Source organism: Rissa tridactyla, chromosome 4, assembly GCF_028500815.1.
Source record: "Rissa tridactyla isolate bRisTri1 chromosome 4, bRisTri1.patW.cur.20221130, whole genome shotgun sequence".
NCBI classification, from domain to species: Eukaryota; Metazoa; Chordata; class Aves; order Charadriiformes; family Laridae; genus Rissa; species Rissa tridactyla.
This window is the reverse complement of record NC_071469.1, coordinates 77,469,291-77,491,316: the sequence shown is the minus strand read 5'-3', so window position 1 is coordinate 77,491,316 and position 22,026 is coordinate 77,469,291. Positions and strand designations below refer to the sequence as shown.

Genomic DNA, 22,026 nt, shown 5'->3' with positions numbered 1-22,026 from the left:
TTTAATAAAAGTATTGAAGCTGCTCCGTCAAGATTTGGTCCAGTAGCATCAAAGCCATTGCGAGCTTTACAATTGATTTCAAGAGGTGATGGTTAAAATCTCACTGGCACTAAACTAAAAACATAGGACGGAAATGCTACATATGACACTCTTAATGGGTTAATGAATCTTTATTCAAGGGCTGTTTAATTCACAGAGGAGTCATCTATCTACTCTGCTCCAAGGACTCAGTTTCTTTCGGTACTTGACCAGCAAATCTCAGTTGCAACAATATCTGCCCTGAGCTACAGCCGACCAGCCTCTCACCCTGCACTTTTCCATGTGGGAAACCCAGGAGGATGTTTTAAAGAAACAGATGCAGCTATCAGCACTTAAACATCACGGACTTTAATTAATCACCAAGAATAATAGCAACCTGGTTCAGCTTTCCATGACGTCACCTATTTAATCTGCTGCTTCAGTTTTAACAAAAACCTCCCTAACAAACTTTTCTTCTCACTTCACTTTCATAGAGCGAAATCTTAATAGAACCAAAAACTAAAATAAAAGTAAAGCATAAATCCTTTGGGAATTCTCATTATTTCTATTTCCAAGGTTGGAGAAAGATGAGATGGATTATGAGCAGTTACAGGCTTTTCTACTGTTCTTAAATCTTAATTATGTTTCCTACTCAGGAACATACTTCATAAGGAGCTTAGCTTTAAGCACGTGCTTAAGAGTCATTCAATCCAGGAGGAACAAGGTAGGGTCAGGACGCTGGCAACCAGAAAAGGTCTCTTAGCAGGCCACAGATATCATTAGCTTATCTCCAGGTTCAAAGGGCAGCGGAGGACGTTGGTGCCTGGGAGAGATTTAGACTGGTTTGATTTGATCGGGACTTTCACTAGTGTTTATAATTTTTCTGTAATTAAAATCCTTGAAATTTAAGCAGGTTTTTAGTTCTAAACACTTGCCGAATCGCTATCACCTGAATATCTCTAGGCTTGGTCACATGCTTTTGCTCTGTACAGTAAAGGCCAAAATACAATTAGTCCGGCCCGCAGGGGTTGGTGTCCTGTGCTCCGTCCCGATCCCCACGTCCGTCACCAGACCAGCCAGCTGAACGTGGCTTTAGTAATGCTCTTTGCACTCACCAGACTGCACCAATAGGAGGGTGGCAGCGAACCCCTGGAACTGCTTTCTTTTTGTAGGCGTTTCCATTCACACTGAGTCCTACCTTCCTCCGCATTGCCCTGTTACCATTTATTTTTCGGTAGCGTACAGAAGCCACTGGACAGATCAGTGCCATGTTGTGGTAGCTACTGTCCCAAGAACAAACTGTCCTTGACCCCAAGACGTTGCAATTCAAAAGCTAATGCTTTGCAACAGAAACGGAAAACATCAAACAATCCACATTTTCAAAAATGCAGGATTACAGGCTGGAAATCATCTCTCTCCTGTCCCTCCTCCTCCTCCCCAGGCTTTTAATCTTACATGGGAGACATAACATTTTCTGCATGGGCGTTAAACTAGTCCTGTCCTAGAGCTCTGAATCCTCTAGTGAAGGTCTTTGAAGGCAAAAAAGACTCACGGCCTTGCGCTTGGTTCTTTCTGCTCCTCTGTTGACGCTGCTGCAGGGCTCTGGGCTTGCATGACGTCTGGTGCTTCGCCACCAGCCTCCGTTGGGGCTCCCAGCAGTGCCTGTGGAGCGCAGCGGCCACCGCAGGGCTCCTCCTCGCCACCAGTGCCCTGGAGGCCACCAGCCCCCTCCAGCACCAGCACAGCAGACATAGCTTTCCAGCTCGGACACACTTTCTTTCCTATAACCCCCTGCCCAGGCAGCACCTCCAGGAGCACCTTAAATCAGCCGGGCAGAGCTGGAGATGACCTCCCAGGTCCGTGCTCCAGACCTGCAAAGCGGGCGCATCTTCCTGTTTCCCCAGGCCTGGTGCGGGCAGCAGCCACAACGCCCTTATCCCAGAGCCGGGCCAGCGCGAGCCCCCAGCCCCGTTTCACAGGGAAGGTTCCCTCATCTCTCAGCGACTTCCCGTGATGATCCTGAAAGTCACTTTACCACTGAGGTTGCCTGGCTGGGACCGGCTGGCTGTTGAGAACAGGCTTCAGGGACTAATGATATGGCCTCAAGCCTGCATAAAAATGAGAGTACACTGCAGCAGTGGTAACAAACAGAAAGCAACATTTGCCCTCAAGAACGTAGGGATAGTATTGGATAGTGCCTATATGTGCATCGCGCCCTGCAGGGACTCTGCAAGCCTGTCATGTTATTCCCAGTTGAATATTATGAGCAACAAATACAATGCTGGGGGATTTTTTTGCTGCACATAAAAGCTCATGCAGTCCATAATCTTGAGAGAATTTTTTTTCCCATTTCTGGTATTTTCAAAAAAGCTGAAAGCTATATTTCTTCTTTGCACAGTTTCTTGACTTATTCAACTTTTATTTGCTCGTATTCTCTGTCGAGACACTACCACGTGAAATGCTTCTCTTTTGCTGAACCAGGTGATGCTGATACAGGGTGCTCATGTCCCCTTGCGTTTCCTTGGCTCCCAGATGTTGGCTGGGGATCTGTGCAGTTAAAGCCACACTTCCCCATATGAATTCTTATTTGGAGCCTCTGCTCCGAGAAGGGCAGCAACTGCTCCTCGCTAGGGTTTCTTATCCCAGAATACATAGTATATGTAGTCTATCCCAAGATATGTAGATGAGAAACTATCTAGTCATTGCCTTTTCCCAAGACTACTTCCACTTCATGCCTTTACCAGCGAGGGGAGGGCTCCTGCACCCCACCCCCCCCACACACACCTGCCAGCACCCGAAATTGCCCCAGTGAGAGCCATGGCCCCGCCGTGGACAAGCTGGCACACGAATTGTGTAACTCTCCAAAGAGGTGACCTTCCTCTGCTGCTCAGGTTCCTCTTATCTCAGTCCATCTGTTTGTTTGGTCCTCTAGTGCTCCTGCCTCCCTCGGAATGGCTCTGGAGAACTGTGAGTTACTACCCGAGATAAAAAAGATAAGGCCAACAGTCTTGCCAGCTGGGATGGAAAGGACCTGGAATCCACCTTCACTACATTTGTATGTTAGCCAAAACTCATGTTCAGTTAGGAATACTGCAAGTATTTTGCATTTTTTACAAATAAGGCACCTCATACTGTTAACAGCTATTACCAAGTATAATTGCACTGTAGTTCTATAAAAGAAAATGTAATGTAATACTTACACTTTCCAATTGCACAATAGTAATTGTGAATAATTATACAAAACCTCAGGCTTTTTTATGGCTAGTTCGAATGCTGAGTTTGTGTACACTATATAAACACCATCTGTAGAAAATGTAAGACGCAACTTCTGTTTGAGCACAGATACATAAAACTGTACCATCAACTATTCAGTGCGCATCCAGTTAAACAGCTATTGTCTCTATCTTCCTCTAAACTACATTAATTCAGCAACTTACCCTTTTGGGTTCACACTCCTGCTTCACGGCATCCAAGCTTACATACCTCCAGTACTTTATTGCAGGAACACTGATGCACATGCCCTGAACCCCTGACTCCACCTCCACCCCGTCCTGCCCGGGCTCCCTCAGGCGCGTGTACCACCGCCTCCTGCCCCAACCCCTCCGTCCCTGGCTGGGATTAAGCACCAGCGGTCGACACAGAGCAGTGGTTTCCAAATTCTTGCCGTGAAAGGCTTTTGAGGTGTTTCAGCAGAAGGCTGCTAGTTGTGAATACCAAAGCAGGGGCTTTCCCCTCTGCAGAGGCCCCTTCTTAAGTATAAAGTACAAACAATGAAAACGAAAAGCAATAAAAAAGAGACATCTGGGCTTTGAATGCTTCTTAGGGTCAAGCACTAAACCCTCTTTTGACAGCTACACAACCCACACTTGTTCTCCTCAAGAGAATTTGACCTCAAGTAAGGAACTGAACAAAATGCATATTTTGTCTACAGTGGACAAATGCGTTGTTCTAAAGCAATAAACAAACTTCAGATAAAATATATAGATAACAACAGGAAAAAAACACACTCCCAGAAATGAAACCCCACTATAAGTTATGCAAATTTTTTAAAAAAGAACAAAAGTATTTCTGATTTCATTGACTTTGTGTTGTATGGCAGAAGGTTAATCAAACTGAAGTGTTACATTTCTCCTCTGTTATTGATTAACCAAAGTCAAACAACATTATCATTTTGCTTAATGCATTTAAATCATGAATATTTTCCCAGATGCTCTGCACAGTCACTTTGCAGATTTCCGTGGAAGTTGTTTACATGCTGAAGCATTGAGCCTGGATAGAAACACTTTGCTGCGATAGCAACACATACCCAACAGTTTCCATTTTCTCAATTCAGGACAAAAATTGCTGTTCTTCCCCCTCCTTCGAATTCTCTCTCTTTCTGCAAGAATTATTCCTGCATCATTTGAAAAAATTACCAGCACGCTCATAATGGCTGCGGGTTTGTGCCCATCTTCAGCTAAAGCCCTGCCCCAAAGTCCCCTGAAATCACTGGGATTATTTCTACTGGCTTCAGGACCTCTTATTTAGCCCTGAGTACACTGCAAAGTTGGCTTTAATTTTTTAAAGGTCCAGTGCTCTGTGGAGTTGCTTGTGCAGAGAATTTGGCCTAATGGCATAGAAATGATCTCCTGCCCCAACCCATCGCGACAGGGCCGAGAAGATGCAGTGGTCCACGACTGGCTGGTATTCCTCCCTTTGAAATGATCAGTTACATCTTGCGTTGACCTTTAACACTAATATGACGTGAAATGAGATAAGAACGGAGCCCACACTGAGGGACTCACACCCACTGCCCTCCGTGCCCATCACCTGGGCTGCGGGCACCGGGCCTGGCACAGGTTCCCAACGGGGACGTGCCTGTTGTGCAGCTGAACAGTCAGAGATGCAGAATCATCTATCAATTAATTTTTGCTGATCAGTAGCTTTGAAAACGGAAAGAAATAACCAGAACAAACTCAGCCTCGGGTTCAAAGCCAAGAACAGCTTCAGCAGACTTCAACAGAAGTGAATGTGAGAATATTACATTTTTATTACTATTTTTGTTCAAAGATGTTTAATTTCTCCAAGTCTGCTAGCAAGCTCTGGCTGTTTTCTGAACTGAAGGATTAGGATTTCATTTGCATTGGGATAAAAAAAAAAGGGGGAAGAAAAAAAAGAAAGGCTGCTCATTCCTTATAGAAACACAAGTATTTCTAAATTGACACTTGGAATTACGTGTGTTCCACCAGGAGCTCAAGATCTGCTGTAATACACTATTTGTTGTAAGTGACCAAAACAGTTATAGATTTATCTGCCACAACATTATAAGGCAGAAAGTCTGTTTATACAAGGATGACAATTATCATCAGCTCCATCTATATTCTGCCAGCGCCACAGTATGCTGAGCAGTAACCAAATCCTTTGGCAGCACGTGCTGCGAAGCACCTAGAATATTACCCCAAAAGCCCCCAAACGTTTTCCACATACAATTAAATGCACACATCTGGACATCCCTTTAAACAAATATGTAGCATGTATTTGGACTATTTATTCATCTCCTTGCGATCATCAGGAATAGGAAGAAGAAGCAGGGGGTGTGGAAGAGGAGAAGCTCTGCAGGAGGCGCTTTCCCTAAGTGGTCACCAGGCAGGAGCAGGGGGCAAGCGCTGGCGTGGGGCAAGTAAGCCCTGGCGGACACTGTGATTAGCAGGGCAGGGAGAAATGCAGACGGGGACAACAGGAAAAGTGAGAAGAAGGTGGGAGGAACAGGGAATATGACATGGTTGATGCCCCAGTGCAGCTCCACAGCTGTTTGGCCCCGTATCACTGAAGTCAATAACCAGATGCTCACCACCCTGGGGTAAGGGCACACACGGAAAAGCACTTTTGTGTAAGGCTGGAGCACATCCATGGGTTGCTCGCTACTCCCAATTTATACTTACATATACACACTTCCATCCACCCATCGGTGGAGCAGTGAGAATCCCCTGATCAACAGCTGAGAAGGCAGAATTTTCAAAAGTGACCTGTGATTTTCCGCACTTCCAAAATTAGGAACAGGAAAGAAAGTAAGCAATGGTACAGCTACTTATTATTTTTTAAAATCCATGTTGTATGGTCAATTCTCGTGATCCGTGGAACACCAAAACCCATTCCAAAATTAAGCACCTATAACCACCAGTGAGAAAAGCCCAACACATGGGCTTTATTATTGATGTACTTTATGCTAATGCAGCGTGTATGTTTGTTATCAGTACGCTACGGCATATAGCATTAAAAAGAAACCAGCCTGCAGTAACTATACCCTTTAGGTTTTATAAATATTGCCAGTAGGTATAACGGTGCTTTGTTTGCCTGCCTTTACTTCTCTGTTTTGTACATACAAATATTTGGTCAAGGCATCTGCTCCGTCAAGAGCTGGGACTGCTGAGCCAGGTACAGGCTCTCAGACCCGCGCGCAGCAGAAACCCATCTACCCCACTGAGCGTACAGATCACCAGACAGGTGGTTAATTCTTTACACATCTATGATGATGCACAGTCGCTGAACCAGCATAAAGGTTAGATACCTGCACTTGAAAATCAGACCTGTGACTTGTTTAGAATAGAATTTAATAGAAGAAAATGGAGGAAATGTTAAGTTAGGTTATGTTACTTTTAGGTTCTGATTATTCTTATTACCACTACTAGGAATTGTTTGGAAAACAAATACAAGGTTTTGCAATTAGACCCCTGATCTAGGAAAGCACTTGAGCAACTGTATAACAAAACATACGAGTGGTCGCTTTAATGAAATTACTACTTATATACGTGAATTATCCACTCATTTTAAGTGATTTGCTGGATTAAAGCCTTTCTGTTTCAATTGGAGCAGCAGAGTTAAAGTAATGTAACAACTCCAGTTTGGAGAAAATAACAGACCCAAGGTGGGTGCATCAATAAAGGTATTCCCAGAGAGGAAAGAGAAGAAATGATGCCTGCAGAAAGTGCTCGTACAACTACACCACTAATTATCCGTTCAACTTTTTTTTTACCTAAAAGATTAAAACATATTTCTTTTCAAACCTCCTAAGGAAACTGCACTACGTGGGTTTGTGTAGGGGCTGAAGATGTTAATGCTCCAAGAACTCGGACAAAACCCACTATTTAAAATACCACTTCTATTTTTTAACTGAGGTAAACAGAGTACATTATAAATCTCCAGCGTAGCCTATTGAAGTGTCAGAACGGCTCATTCAAAGCAATACATTCTCTTCTGAAAGATTTTAGTATTATAATCGAAAATTCTCTCCCTCAGACGCACCTGAGAAGCGTTAGCTTCTTGGTGACTTGAAGAACCAAATCCTTTAATACAAACCTCGCTTTTCCCACAGGCACTTGAAAATATTTAGCATTTTTTCAGTTAAATGCAATTTTCATAATAAAGTAGCTCACTCGGCTACCTGACACCACAGACAAAGACGCCGAGTAAGCAGCTCCTGCCAACTTAGGCAGAGCGTGATCACAACCCCCGGTTACATACGTATGTAGGCTTTTAAACATCCAATTGATGCAAGAATTCAAGCGATTTATGTATTATATGTTATCATTATGTATTTTTTTCCATAAGGTCCAGACACAACTCCTGTACGGCCAGTGTCTTTCAGTCCACCTTAATGGAGGACGCAACAGATCTTAAATTTCTCTGACATTTAAATTCTACCTCGACGACCAGTTTTAGGATACCAAAGCAGCCCTTTGCTACTCTAAACGCAATTTGGATGCCTAATTTTAATTTCTGTGTTTTAGGGGCTGGAAATCAGAATTTGCTTAATATACTATCCCTTCTGCTACGAAGTGGATTCCTCCACATAAACACACGCCCCTTTGCCAACGGCACCGGCTCGTGGCTGCTGACGCCGCTCCCTACTTTTAGTCCACCCTTCGTTTCAATTTCACTGGCGAACCTCTCAGGGAAGTAAGGGAACGAGGTACGTTTTGTTCCGTGCCAGAATACTCAGTCCAGCCTATCAGACGCGAAATGTTCACGTTTAACTGCGTCTCTGGCCGTTTCAAGGGTATCATTTTAAAACTACAGTGTATTTTGTTAAATCGAGCCCTACAATGATCTTGTTTTGCTTCCATCCACTTAGCCTATTAATGCAGGCTAATACTGCGTGTTCTTGTGGCAGCAAAACCTAAAGTGTACCAGGAGACTACAGTGATAGATTACATGTACATGCTGTGTCATATCCAATTAACTCAAATTGACTGTGTACTGCATTATGCTGTTAGTGCATGGAAGATCAATAAATATGGAGAAAATCCAACGAGGCTCTCTCCATTCCCATCCAATTCTAGTAGGTCTGAGACAGATCATGCTCCGATGATGTGTATGCTGCTGCTGAAGAGGGCAGGTGGTGCATAGACACCATTCAAACTTGGCCTATTCAATCTAAACTCCTCTAACTCGCCATTCATGCATAGCAAAACACCATCTGGTCCTATTTTGCCTCCAGCAATCACAGCTGACCAAAAACGATAATAACAGCTGTTGCAAAACAAAAGCCAAACAAAGGGGGGAGGGAAAGGTTAGAATAAAGTCCGGTGCCGCAAAATACTCCATGAAGTGAGAAATGGAAAAGGAGCCATTCAAATAGCCAATCCCCATTGAAAAGAGCCAGTGCAAGACTTCTGGTTAAACTTGAGATATTTAATCCATCTGTCCTGCCAACCACAATGGTCAGGTGATAATATAAAATTGAGATTATGTTGCATAGAGGTATTTAAAGCCTTTGTTCTCCAAGTTAGAAACTAATGACCCTGTGTCAGCTAAAAATTAAACCTCCTTATGTTCTTTCATCATGTGTCAACCTGGGTTAATGTGAAAGTAGAATGTGGTTAACCGGGGTGATAAAGCATCTGAAACCTTGGGAAAAGCAGGGAGCAGTTAAGTGCTTGTAAATGATATGAAGGAAAACATTCTTTAAACCGTGCACGACGCTGAAATCATACGGATACTGCGTTTTTCCTGTATAAACTGCATATTAAGCGATTTAAATTAGCAGTTTTATTTATGACCTATGATAGCAAAGTTATTCACTTAGACTTAGGGAATACGAACACCAACTTGCACAGTTTGAAACACAAGATGTTCCGCAATATGCTATTGTGGGTAATGTAAAATACAATTTTGTAGCAAGCGGAGGGATGCTCCAGTTTTTCAAGATTCAAATTTTGATATTTAAAATGTACAGTCCTGCTCGATGATTAATTTTGTTTAGCTGCAGTAATTAAAACTATTTTTCCTGGAATTGACCATCAGTAGTTCAGCAGCTCTTAATCAAATGTGATAAAACCCAGGATTTATGAAATCATTTAATGAGTGTAATAACACCTGCTTCTCGCTGCAAATAGTTGAAAACAGACTTCAGTTGTAATTAACTCTTATCACTAGTGACATTTTTCCAACGATACTTCATAGGTCTTCAAAATGACAATTATGGAACTAATACACAATTACTGTCACATGCGGTTTAGCAATTATTTCTGAAGACATTTGTCTAAAGGTTTCGAAACGACGATAAAATGGTTCCCTTTGTTATGTAAGGTTGGTTAGAACCGGCACACACAAAATTCCCTCCCCACCGGCCTCTGCCGTGCCAGCGCGAATGCAGGCAGGCTTCCTCCCGCGCGGAATCAACATCCGCCGGCCCAGACATTATCAGATATCATACTAAGGCTATTAGGAGCGTGGGTACCTGTCAACTAACACCTATTATGAAAAGTTTCAATTTATACACGATTTTTTTCTGCTCCAAGAAATCTATAAATTTATAATTAGAACCTCTTGCTGTTCAATATTTGTACATAATAAACAGAGTACCTGAGGATGATGAAATATTGAAAGCTGAATTCATTATTAATAAACTCACACGGTATTGTACCTCTTCCCTCAAGTCTGGCTGCAACTTTTTGGGGATCTATATTCCATTATTTTTCGGTTGTGGCCTGCGCGTGGTAGCCATGGACACCGCCTCAAACAGGATTAGGATTCTGCTCAGGTTTGACACTTGCTGTTTTTAATTTTCATTTTATCATAAGCAGTTTAAGATTGTTGCCAGTGGTAATTTGCAATTTTTATCAAGACCTCTTCATTATAGCTTCTGACAGGACAGATGCTGTAATTAATCATGCAAGACAACTGGGGATAGTGGTCAGACTGCACTCGCAGCACAGCTATTGCAGGCAAAGAAGGGAAAGAAGAAAATAAAGGATTTCTCCTCTCCGTCAAGAGTAAAAATATGTGAACAGCACTAATAACCTGACAACATATTGGATGTGAACATTTTGTATGAAATACCTGCCCTCTCCATCCCCCCTCTATCGTGCCCTACTTTTATGATAAAATAAACATCAGACAACTCGGGATCAGCCCGAGTGATAGTTGGGGGCTTATAGATGGGAAGCACATGGCAATAGCTGCGCTTACAGCTGAAACTCAAAGGTACAAAGAAAACCACAATTTGTGCTTATTTACATCTCTGAACACTACTGCTGGGAGACAGGTTTGCTGTCCTGTTCCTGCGGACAAAGGGAACACGGAATCACCAATAGTTCCTAACTCCCTCCGCCACCAACGGTTCCTAACTCCACCACTTGCTTTCCCTCTCTGAAGGAAGGTGGAGAAACCCCAGAGAAGTTGTTTGTGACCCTTCAGCAGCACATCTTGATGGATACAAGAGCCGATCCCACACTCGGTTCCCATCGCTACCTATTGACCCAGTATGTTTGATAAAATAAAAATCCAAAAAGTTAAATGAATTTCCCAATAAAGTGTTTTCATAAGGAAACACTTCTGGTTTTTCTACCAAAGACTTATGCCCATGGGTTTTACTGAAATGTGTTTATTCTATAGCAAGATAAAAGCATTTATTTTAGATAAGCAAAATACAAACAACTTAATTGCTGCTATCATAACTCATAAAAAAGTATAAAACAGCATAAAAACACAATAAGCAATGTAGCAATTAATAATTCATGTTACCAGTGTTTACATTAAAGCCTCATTTATGAAAACTTTACAACACATGATATGAAAACTTACAACTTTTAAAGAAAATATTTACATTGATCATTCGGTTGTGGAGTTTCATTTAAATATTCTACTGGTTTTACAGCGTATTAAAAACTCTTGCATTTTTCATCTTAGCTTTCTGTAATAACAGTTTTATTTAAGTGCATTTCCCTTTTAAAAATACAGTGTATTAAATCTGAAACTCATCACTTCAACACAGAATATAATATTCACATTTGTTCTGTAACTGGAATTAACGTAAGAGGGTAAATGTCAATATATATTTTCTTACAAACTATGGTAGGTTTATTTGGAGAAATGAAGTGAAAGGTTGGGTCAAACATTTAAGTTCAGTTACTTGCATTTGTTTTTCTGAAGACATTTAGGAGAGAAAAAAAAAATTAAGAGCTTTGGCAAAAATCTGTGATTTACTCTATTTTTTCATGACAAAAAATGCCATCAACTAACTCATGTCATACAAGTATGATTGTATGAAATCCAATCATCATTTTACAGGTAGTTACAACTGTGCTTTAAGGGCTTCATGAGTTCATCATACTGCCTTGAAGTGCATTATTCACTTTTAGAGAAAGAAGGGTTATACCATATAACTCCAAAAGGCCATTTTGCAGTCATAAGGTCCAGGTATTTATTAGGCCATTTGATTCACATATTGTAGGTAAAGCTTAAATAAATTAAAAAGGCATCACATGAAAAAGAGCACAGCTTTTTTTTCTTTTTTTTTTAAAAACAAAATGATTTATAGTCAGCTAAAAGATGATACACAGCTACATTGTAGTTCTTTATTGCCTATCTAATAGACACTTTAGAGGATCATTTGATCTGTTATGCATCCCTGCATAACTACCATCAACAATTTACAGTTTTCACCCCAATACGGTTTACCCCTACCCCCTCCATCAACACAAAGCCATGTCGCCAGATCATTTTATCTTCAGAAAATACTGACCTGCGACAACACTTGAGTCTGTGTCTGAGATGGTATTTGCGACTGGTGCTGCTGAGGTGCCGGCTGCGGGCTGCCAATGGCGGGGATGGGAGAAGTGATCTGAGAGGCCACCGGCGAGTGCTGCTGAGGAGAAGGCTGGGACTGGTGCTGCATGTGCTGCATCTGCTGCTGCTGCATCTGCTGGAGCTGCATGTGCTGCAGCTGCTGCTGCATTTGCTGCTGATTCATTTGCTGCTGGAGGTGCTGCTGCTGCAAGTGCTGTTGCATGTGGTGCTGGAAATGCTGCTGTTGCATTTGTTGCTGTATTTGCTGATGCATTTGATGCTGATGTAGCTGCTGCTGCTGCATCTGCTGCATCTGTTGCTGCTGGAGCTGCTGCATCTGGTGCTGCTGGCTTTGCATGGAGGGACTGACTTGAGAGGAAGATGGTGTTGCCACCATATTTGTCCCCATAGAGCTTATCAAGGGAGCTGCAATGTTTGTTGGCATGTTGGGGGCAATGGTAACAGAAGCGACAATCTGATTCATGGGCAGTCTCATGGTTAAAGGTTTTGGAGCGATCGCTCTAGGAAGGGACTGTTGAAGAGTTTGAGGAGATGCCGATACCGTCGCGTGTTGAGAAAGAGAAGTATTCAGAATAAGGGAGGAAGACAAATTTGTGGATGCCAACGTTTGCTGAACAGAACGAATTGTCTGGGCCTCGGCAGATTCTGCAGCAGCCTGTGTTTGGAAAAGAAATTCATCGTATTTTTAACAGAAAAAACATTACTGCTGTTTACATGGAAATAAAAGTCACAGCTACTCAGGGAGACGTTTTCGTCTTTTGTTTTCTATCAGGAAAGATCAATCATCAATCTGAAAAAGATCAGTGATCCACCGGCCCATCACATCACCTCTGCATCTGTCTCTGCATACGGTACCGCCAGTTCTTACTTGGACAAAAAACTTGTGCCTTGTTCAACACCAGAAAGTCACAGATGTCACAGACAGTTTGTGGCTGAAAGAGCTGAAAAGGGCCCAACACTTTCTATACTTACATGTTTTCAAAAAAGCCATGTTCTTTGGGGGACAAATACGAGCAGAAGCGTATCCCCCCGCACCAGTTATCATGGCATAAGAGTAGCGTACAAACAATGAAACTTCTCTAACAACTTTTTTAATTTGCTTGTTGCAGTTCTTTGCATCTAAGGCATCGTGCCCCAGGTATCTACAACAGACGAAATTCTAAGGGAACACTGTCAAGGCACGCGAATGAGTACCCTGGAAGGGGTACGGGCGCATCAGGGGGTGCCCTGCTTAGGGAATCCTGCCTACTCCCAGTGTCCCACAGGTTTCCGATGAGGCAAAACTGCAGGAAAACTACAGTCCAAAGAAGCCTATTGCAATAAATGAGGTGTTATGGTGCCTCTGAAGGCTTAGTTTTATTAGGTAAATCTAGAAATATTGTGTATGCTTAAATTAAATCTATTTATGCACCAAAGGTAGGATTCGTCTTTCATAGTTCTACACATCTGCATTGTACACGACACGTAGAAGAGCTGCCTATATAAAGACAACAGAGAGAAAAAGTCTCTTCCAGCACAACTAACTGACATGTTTTAGACATTTACCTTAGAACACGTCAAACTGTGCTGCAGAAGTGCCTATTCCAACTTTACTCTCAGTAACCACCTCGGATGAAAGAGCTACAGCAAGGATGTCTTAAGTTAGAGGAGATGAGATGAATACTGGACTTAGAGTGTAATTTCCACTCACAGGCTTCCCACAAGTTACTCGGTAGCCCAGGTCCCACGGATTTTGGAAGAAAATACTATTTGTGGTGTTTTTGAAAAGGGAACTTAGGGCCAACAAAATAAATTTTCTCAAAGGTATTTAGAACTCCAGCTGCCGTTGAATTTAGCATTGTGATACTACAGGCTTTGAGAACATTATCTAAGTCCTAGAGACAATAGAAAAACACAGCTTCTCTACAGAAGAAGAAATCTTACAGCTTTCAAGGATGGATGTGTATATTATTATTTCTGCTGTTGCATTTTTAATCAATAATTAAAATACACAGCAACTTTCTGTGTGATTTACTAATGCTCTGCAGATGTACATTCAAATTAACATTCTCAGGAGTTAGGTATCATCACTTTCTTCTGTTTCTTTCTTGTGATTGAAGCTATTTTTGTAATTGATCTTTATGAAATATTACTAGAGAAAGAATCCTCTTGATTAATTTTTACCCACATTTTAGATGGCCACAAGCATATTTCCTTTCATGGTATTGAGATGCAACAGATCTACCACCAGTGCAGTGCTGCCGGTTAAAAGGTACATTCTCAAGTAAGACAGCAGAGCTTTGTTTTCTTCATGAGTTTTATTTTAACTCAGGATCTGCTAAAATACTCCACGTGGCTCACTGCCAGCTAGTCCATTTGTGAGGACTCTCCAAACTCAGAGCCACCGTGCATTCTCCCCCCCCTCACCTGCAAGAAATACTTAAGCTTTGTCATACAATAACTGCTCTCCAGCTCCACGCAAAGCACGTCTGTTTCGAGAAGCAGCACTTGAGGAAAAACAAACCCCTGCAAATAGCTTGCAAACGTTAGTGTCGAAAAGTCAGTACATTTTTCATGACTGAATTTTACTTTTGTAGTGAAGTGCATTATTTTGCCTCCGTAGATAATGGAAGATGCACATTTACAAGGTTATTGTTTGGTAATCATGACTGTGCCATTAGAGAGATGAAATTGGTTCTTTGCAGAGCCTAAGCAGGGTTCAAGCAGCAGCACAACACCTTGCAGAGCTGTATGACAGAAATCCTAGGATTCTACTTTTATTTTGCATCGCACCCCACCCGCCCATATTTAAACACCATTGCCAAAAGTTAACTTGCATTACATTGAAGGCCGTACTAGGCTTACCTTCGAAACAAGGCTTGCTCTATAGGCAGCAAGTGCCTTTAGGTATTCTTTTTTGGCAGCTTCAGTTTTTCTTTTATATACCTATGAAAAGAGACCACAATTTCACCAACTTCAATTATTAAGACATTTTTGCCAGAATGCTCTCAAAATCATTTGCAAAGAAACAAAAAGCACAGACCAAAAAAAGCCGAAAACACTCTACTGTTCTATGCACTTCTTCTTCTCTGAAAGGTCTAAATGTTCTTGCAGGTGGTTACAGGCTCTCAGGTCTGCTCGCTGGACTTGCACCACAATTTATGTTGATTTATTGTGAATAAAAAAGGCTGCGAGAGCAACCAACTGTTTGACAAGACTCCCTATGCACTATTTACCTCCCCAGGAAATGATATTTTAATGACTCCAAGTAACAGGGATATTAGAACACTGAGTATTTCAGATGCTAAAAAGTATCCAAAGTAGTATAAAATAGCAAAGAATGCCAAGGTGGGTTTTTTTTAAACAAATCTTTGATATACATATAAAAAAAAAAATCTTTATACCTTTATAAAAGGTGGTTCATAGAGCTCAGACAATGCACTTTCCCCAAACCCAGTATGAGAGAATCTATTGAGTTAAACAAGAACAGTTTGGCAAAAATGAATTAATCTGTATTTTTAATCATCAGTAAATTTAAAGTTCACCTCTAAATCATGTTCGCCATCATCTGTTAGATCAGACTAAAAGTTTCCAAATTTTCACAGACAAGAATCATTCATATCTTGCCAGAAGGTGTCCTATATGGGAACCTACTCTTCCATCGCAGCTGCCATTAACTGTTCCTGGGAGCTGCAGGGAGTATCAACAGGCAAACAGCCTCAAAGGATATTTTTTTTCCTTCAATCCGTGTGTAGGAGTTACATGTGTATAGAAAGAATAACAACCCTCAAGGAAGAACAAAACTCATCATTCTGTACCAAGTTTGAGCTGGAGATAACATTTCACACGCAACGGTGTAATGAGGCACGAAGGATTGGCTTCAAAGGTTGGAAATCAACGCGCTTTGTAACAAATTCATAAGGCAGATCAAAGGAAAATAGCAAATGTGCTGTACCTTCCCCCTTTTCTCTTCTAACTTCCGATTAATAGGAAACAAGAGCTTTGAAATAGGAATCATCAAAAGATGGTCTTAAGAGGACTCTAGGACAATATCACCTGAGCCTTTTTTGCAAACTGCCCTTTAAAATTTAAAGACAAATACAGCCATTTAATACTACAGAATGGCTCTTATGACAAAATGCTTTTTAGATGCCAAGTCTTCAGCAAGTTCAAAAATCAATGTAGCTCTACAGAGTAAGAGGTCTACATCAGCAAGCAGCATGGGCCACTCAGAGCAGCGGCAGCAGGATTCTTTTTGCAAGGATTACTATTTTACTTCCTGTGAGACAACCCGGCGTCAGTTTTTTACCTGTTTTTGTTCTTCTCCTAGACTGTCCCACATAGATGCCACTATTTTTGAAACCTCTCCAAATGTCGCATTTGGGTTCTGCCCTTTAATTGCAGCTTGTGTATCCCTGAAGAAAAGGGCATATGCTGACACTGGCTTTTGTGGCTCATTGGGATCTTTCTTTTTCTTCTTCTTTGGAGTTTTGGGCTTCTTGCCAGAATCTGGGGCAGCTCTTTTTTCTCCAGTAGCCTAAGAAACAGTAATAACAAGAACAATAAATACATGCATGAAACAAAACAGATTAATTAAAAAAAAATTATTAACAGTCTCTCTTAATAATACACAGATAAAGCTACTATGTAGGCAATGTTTTGGAAAGCCCTGTTGTGCGAAGACACAAATAGTGTCCTACCAAATAGTACTTAGTCTCAGCTTAATCTCATCAGATCTACCTGAACTAAATGCATGGATAGTTACTACTCGTTGTAAGCATGGCTCACAGAGTCAATCCTATGAGCTTGACCTAAAAAAGTACACCCCAACACTAATTTGTATTAAAAAAAAATTAAGAGTTAATCTGTAGTATATTTTGAGGCAATCTATGCTCTTCTATTAATATGTAATTTCAGCAGTGAAGACTCAAAAGACAAGAGCTTGGAGGCATGTCCTGATTCCCAGGACTTTGATGTGGGTCAGACGTTGAAAAACCCACCCCTTCAGGCAAAAAACACTCTGCAGTTTCTATCCACCTGCAGCCAAGGCCCGCCGCGTCCGGCACCCACCTCCCTCCCACTCCTCGTGCAGCCGGGGGCCCGTGCAGCAGCGCTGGAGGCTCCGCGTTATGGCCGGTACCGACATCCCCCTCCTGCCCCAGGGATGGGGAACCCCCCGAGCAGTGCACCCAGGATTACGGGTGACTCTGGTCCCCGTGGGCTCCTCCCATCCCGTGCCCTCTTTTGTTGAAGGATGCACAGATATTGCTGCAAGGGGATAAAGTGGCTCTAGGTGTGCCACTCACTAGTAATTTTGATATTTTGAGGATCCTGTACAATGATTTTTCCATAAGCACAATTTCCATTAACTTAAATCTTAAACAGTCTAAATTAGGCCCTTTAAATATACTGCTATAATAACATTTCTGCTTTATTTTTTGATTCAATTTTCCTTTTATAACAGATTTATTTAAAGCAAAATGTAAATTAACTAAACTTTCAGTTAGAAGAAAGCTTATTTTATTGCTATCTAAATGCATCTATGTTTTATGTGACTCTAGAGAATACCAAAATGACAAAAGTGTCCAAAGTTGACGAGTAAAGAGATTCACCACATCTATAAAATCTGAAATGAATTATGAATGTACTAGAGCAAATATATACATATATTCTTACATTTATTATTATGGAGATATGGAAACTTCTTAAGTAAAGAAGCTAAACAGCACATGAATCCTGTTCCCCTGTGGTGTAACATCTGTGTTTGATATGACCACACTGCAGCCGAGAGGATACTGCCACGTTCACGAGAATACAGCACACGGACACGTACCGCTCACCCGCTGCTGGGCATGGAATCACTTACTCTGTTTGACTCGTCTGCGTCTTCCTCATTTATAGAGCTGGATGGGGAAGGAGTGGCTGATTTACTCGCAGGAGGGGAGGGAGAAGTGTGTGGCAAATTAGTGCCTCCTAAATTTAGCCCCAGCTGCGCACTTAGCTGAGACTGGTTAATGGTGGTTAGCTGAGAAGGAGGCATAATTCCCGAATGGGCAGCATCAGTCATATGGACAATGGATCTCATAATCAGAGAGTGATCCTGGCGATACTGGGAAACCTGTGTGTGACTCTGATCCTAAAAGAGATTGAAACGGTATTCAGTCGTTAGCAGTGACCATACAGCATCATCAGGTGAAGTTATTTTCACAGGCTTACAGAACAGACACTGACAACTTGCAGTTTGTTTCGTTGTTTCTTAATGAATTAAAAATGCATTTTTAATTAATTAAATGCAGCAACTTGCCCTGGATTTCACTTCTCCCCCACTTGTGAGTGGGGTTTTTAGGTGGAATAAAAATTGCGTTTCCCCATTTTTAAACATTTCTTCTCTTGGTGCGGTGTGAAATACCCACATTAACAACAGGGAAACAGGCTGACTGATGATACAGGGAAAACATTGCGACCGAGCAGACACAAACTGCTGTCAAATGCAGAACGTAAACAAAACCAGGGTGAGGGGGATATATATATATATATAGAGAGAGAGAGAGAGAAAAGCATCTTCCTTTACTGACATTCAATTATTCTTTGCTGTTACTAGTAGCAGTGGTAGGTATAAAAGAATCCTGTCTGAGAGGGATTTGAAAGTTGTGTTAGACAAAGCACGCTGCCCTGCCAGGGCTCGGCTGCAGATGCCGCAGCTCGCTGGAGAACTGTTCCAGTAACCCTAATCACTCCTAGAAATCCTTGTTCGCAAGTACCGCACAAAACTATATATTTTTATCTTTAATCCAACAACCAAACGCACATGGAAGTAGCAAGCCAGGGACCAATCACTGACTTCATTTTTCTTGTTCTTCACGACTCAGAAACTCAAGTGCGTGCACGGTTTTGTTTCTACTGTTTCTGGAGGGCACAAACTATGTCGTCTTCTACATCTGCACAACGCTTACAACATTTGTAAATAAAAGTGAGACCCTGAAGGTAAAGTGAACCGGAATCTGCCTACGAACAACTCAGGTTTGTTATTTTTAACCACGCGCAGATCATTGCACAATGAAGGAACGTTTAAACAGAAAAGAAGATTTTTAAAACAGTTAATAAGTGGAGAGAATAAATAGCTCACAAATTGATTCAGCAACCTGATTAATCTATGGCCATTGTTTGAACAGACAGAAACATGAGAAATAAATTAGATTTTGCCAACTCTTTCATTTTAATAACCTACATCGCAATTAGCAGCAGGTGCAATGATCCTTAATGAAATGACACAGAACAAACCAGCAATGCTGGCAGCCCGGCGTACCGTCCACCGGACTCCCACAACGGAGCCTGGCCTCCCCAGTGCTCCCTTATTAACTGTGGACAAGCCCGAACCAGTCTTCAAAAAAATCTGCGTCAGCGTGGAGGTAAGTTCAGCCCAAGTGACTTTCCTCTTCCTTTCCACGACTCTTCCCTCAGCAGAGGCAGCGGTTCTGCATCCCTGGAAACCTCGTCTGGGACGGGAGCAGTGCAGCCGTACAAAGGGACAATTCACTCCTTAGAGAAGATGTCCCCCCGCTGCCTCATCCATCTGACGTACAAGGGTTGCAGCACACTGCCTCCCTACAGCAGTAAATCATATTAATGCCCAATTTGGCATTCATGTGTCTTTCTGCTGAAGCTTACACAGAAAAAAGAAATCCTTCATAAAAGTACATGTGGTGTTGCACCTGGATCCAGTACAGATGAAGTTAACCCCACGAGCTCATGATCCACATCCTGTACGCTGGGTCTCACCCTCATTTTCCCCACGCCTTCCAAGCCATTGCCAGCTTGGATCACCACCCATACCGCACCACGCTGCTTCTCCTACTTCCTAAATTCTTTTAGTATTTTCAGTAAAGGAGTGTAGCTCCTCAGAGATGAATGCATGTGCCAAAAGTGGAGCACTTGATACAGAAAGATCAAAACATCAGACATATTGGCTGAAATACCCATTTGCTTCGGGGCACCTTTCTGTGAAAATTTACTACCATTAACTATAGGGTCGTTTTCATTGTGACTTGTATTGGCAGCGGCATCTGGAAGTCATTCAAAGTCTTTTGTAAAACGATATCACTCTCTGCATATTACTCCATTCATTTTAGTTTACAGACATTACTTTATTGCATGAAGAAAAAATCTCTGCTGGTAAAGCAAAGGTGGAGTTCATCGGAATGACCTTCTCTCATAGAAATTAACTTTCTTCATTATTTTGCTGCAGGCAGTACTTTCCTGGAGGTGTTCTACACCTAAAAGGCTAGCTTTTGTTCTCTCTTTCTTGTTACACAATACAGGCCTTCCTGGCCTTCACACCCAGGCAAAAAAATGTGATGACATGGGTTACAAACCATTTACTCCAAGTCTTGTCATTTCAGTTGCATCTATGATTTTATTGAGACTAAATTCTCTTGACTTGCACTGACCCAGAATCTAATTTTATACACAAGCCCATGAATTCTTAAGTGTCCCTTTTTCTGACACTATTTGATGATTGTGTGTTTTTTACATCCACTTATTTAATTCCAGTTTTTCTTTTCTGTATCTTTTCCTAATTTTTTAAGCATTTTTAAAAAAACTTTAAAAAATTCAGTAAAAGCTAGAAGTTGAAACAAGAGTATTTTGTAACTGGCTATCTAGCACCAAACAGATAAAATATATTATATAAAAGAAAATATTTTGTATAATTTTTGATCTCTTATCATTTACATCGTATGTGCATATAATGGCAAACTGTATTTTCTACACTTTGAATTTAAGTTACATGGCTAATCAATATTAAAAAAAAAATCACAAAGAAATGAATGGGAATTGCATTTTTTACTTTGTCGTACAGTGTTGTGGGCCTCAACAACGTATGTTACCTATAGAAGAGCTTTCAGACAAGGAAGCATGAACCATATTTTCTGTTTCTACAGTGGTTTGGCAAATAGCAAGAAGGCAAGGGAACTAAGTCAGTAGCAACATGAAAGCCCACAGCATTTGTATATAGCTCCTGAGCAAACAAAATTTTCGGAGGAGGAATCTATAATCAAGAAAACATAATTTCCATCAATGATTCTTTTTTTCCCCCCTTATGCTACAAAAAGCAATACTGAACCAAAAGGGTCAGTGGCATTTGATTATGCACAAAATGTTTATGAATGAAATGTTTAACAACAAAAATCATCTTACATCAGGAGCATGCATGGAAATACAAGTGCACTGAAACGTCCACGTGACATCCTAATTACATTACTACATGAAAATTGAAAAGCTCGTGTATTCAAAATAACCCACTGAGAATACTGTGAAAATTTTAGAGAACATCACAAGCTATTTCACAGAAACTGAAAGAGAAGTGATACACAAGTACTAGAAGCATTCAGGATTTTTGTAACATCATGCAAAAATGACAGATTAGTTCTGACAAAAATTCTTGACCTTCTCAAGCGGACAGAATCAAGTTTTGATTGAGCCTGATCTGCTTTACAGTCTTGGATTGAAGCTATAGGCAAAACTTGGTGATTTGAACACAAGTCAGGCAGAACTCAACCACTGGTTTACTCAGCATGACAATCAAACAGGGACATAACGTGTGAAACGGAGAACTAAAGAGAAATAACTTGTGTGATTCTTCTGCAGACTGAAAGGCCTTTGTCTCAGATCTCTCTGTTGTTATCCTACATGAGCGCTACCAAAAAAACCTAAGCTACAAAGATGTTTACTGAGGGGAATGCCAGCCACCTCTCTGGTCTCTTCAATTATACGCATGGATAAAAAGAGCAAAATGTGGTCCAAAATGCTTCCCCCTTCTCAAAACAACTGTATGGTGACTGTATCCAGGCACATTGGCTTTCTGTCACCACTCTCTCGCGCAGCTCCGGTAGCACACGTTACTGAGACATTCGGCATCAGGCGCATGGAAAGCCTCATCACAGGAGCCATAAGGCTATCTGT

The 22,026-nt window shown here is 41.4% G+C and overlaps 1 protein-coding gene across 3 annotated transcripts in view; it reads right to left on the bottom strand.

Moving 5' to 3' along the window:
• Positions 1-11,126: 11,126 nt before the first annotated feature.
• TOX3 (TOX high mobility group box family member 3) overlaps positions 11,127-22,026 on the bottom strand; it is a 93,947-nt gene continuing 83,047 nt past the window's right edge. For all 3 annotated transcript variants that reach the window (XM_054200536.1, XM_054200534.1, XM_054200535.1), the window contains 4 exons: positions 17,933-18,202; positions 16,376-16,603; positions 14,932-15,012; positions 11,127-12,742 (listed from right to left, as the gene is read on the bottom strand). In XM_054200536.1, the coding sequence (XP_054056511.1) occupies positions 12,008-12,742; positions 14,932-15,012; positions 16,376-16,603; positions 17,933-18,202 (1,314 nt within the window). In that variant the 3' untranslated portion in view covers positions 11,127-12,007. The remainder of the gene's footprint in view (positions 12,743-14,931; positions 15,013-16,375; positions 16,604-17,932; positions 18,203-22,026) is intronic.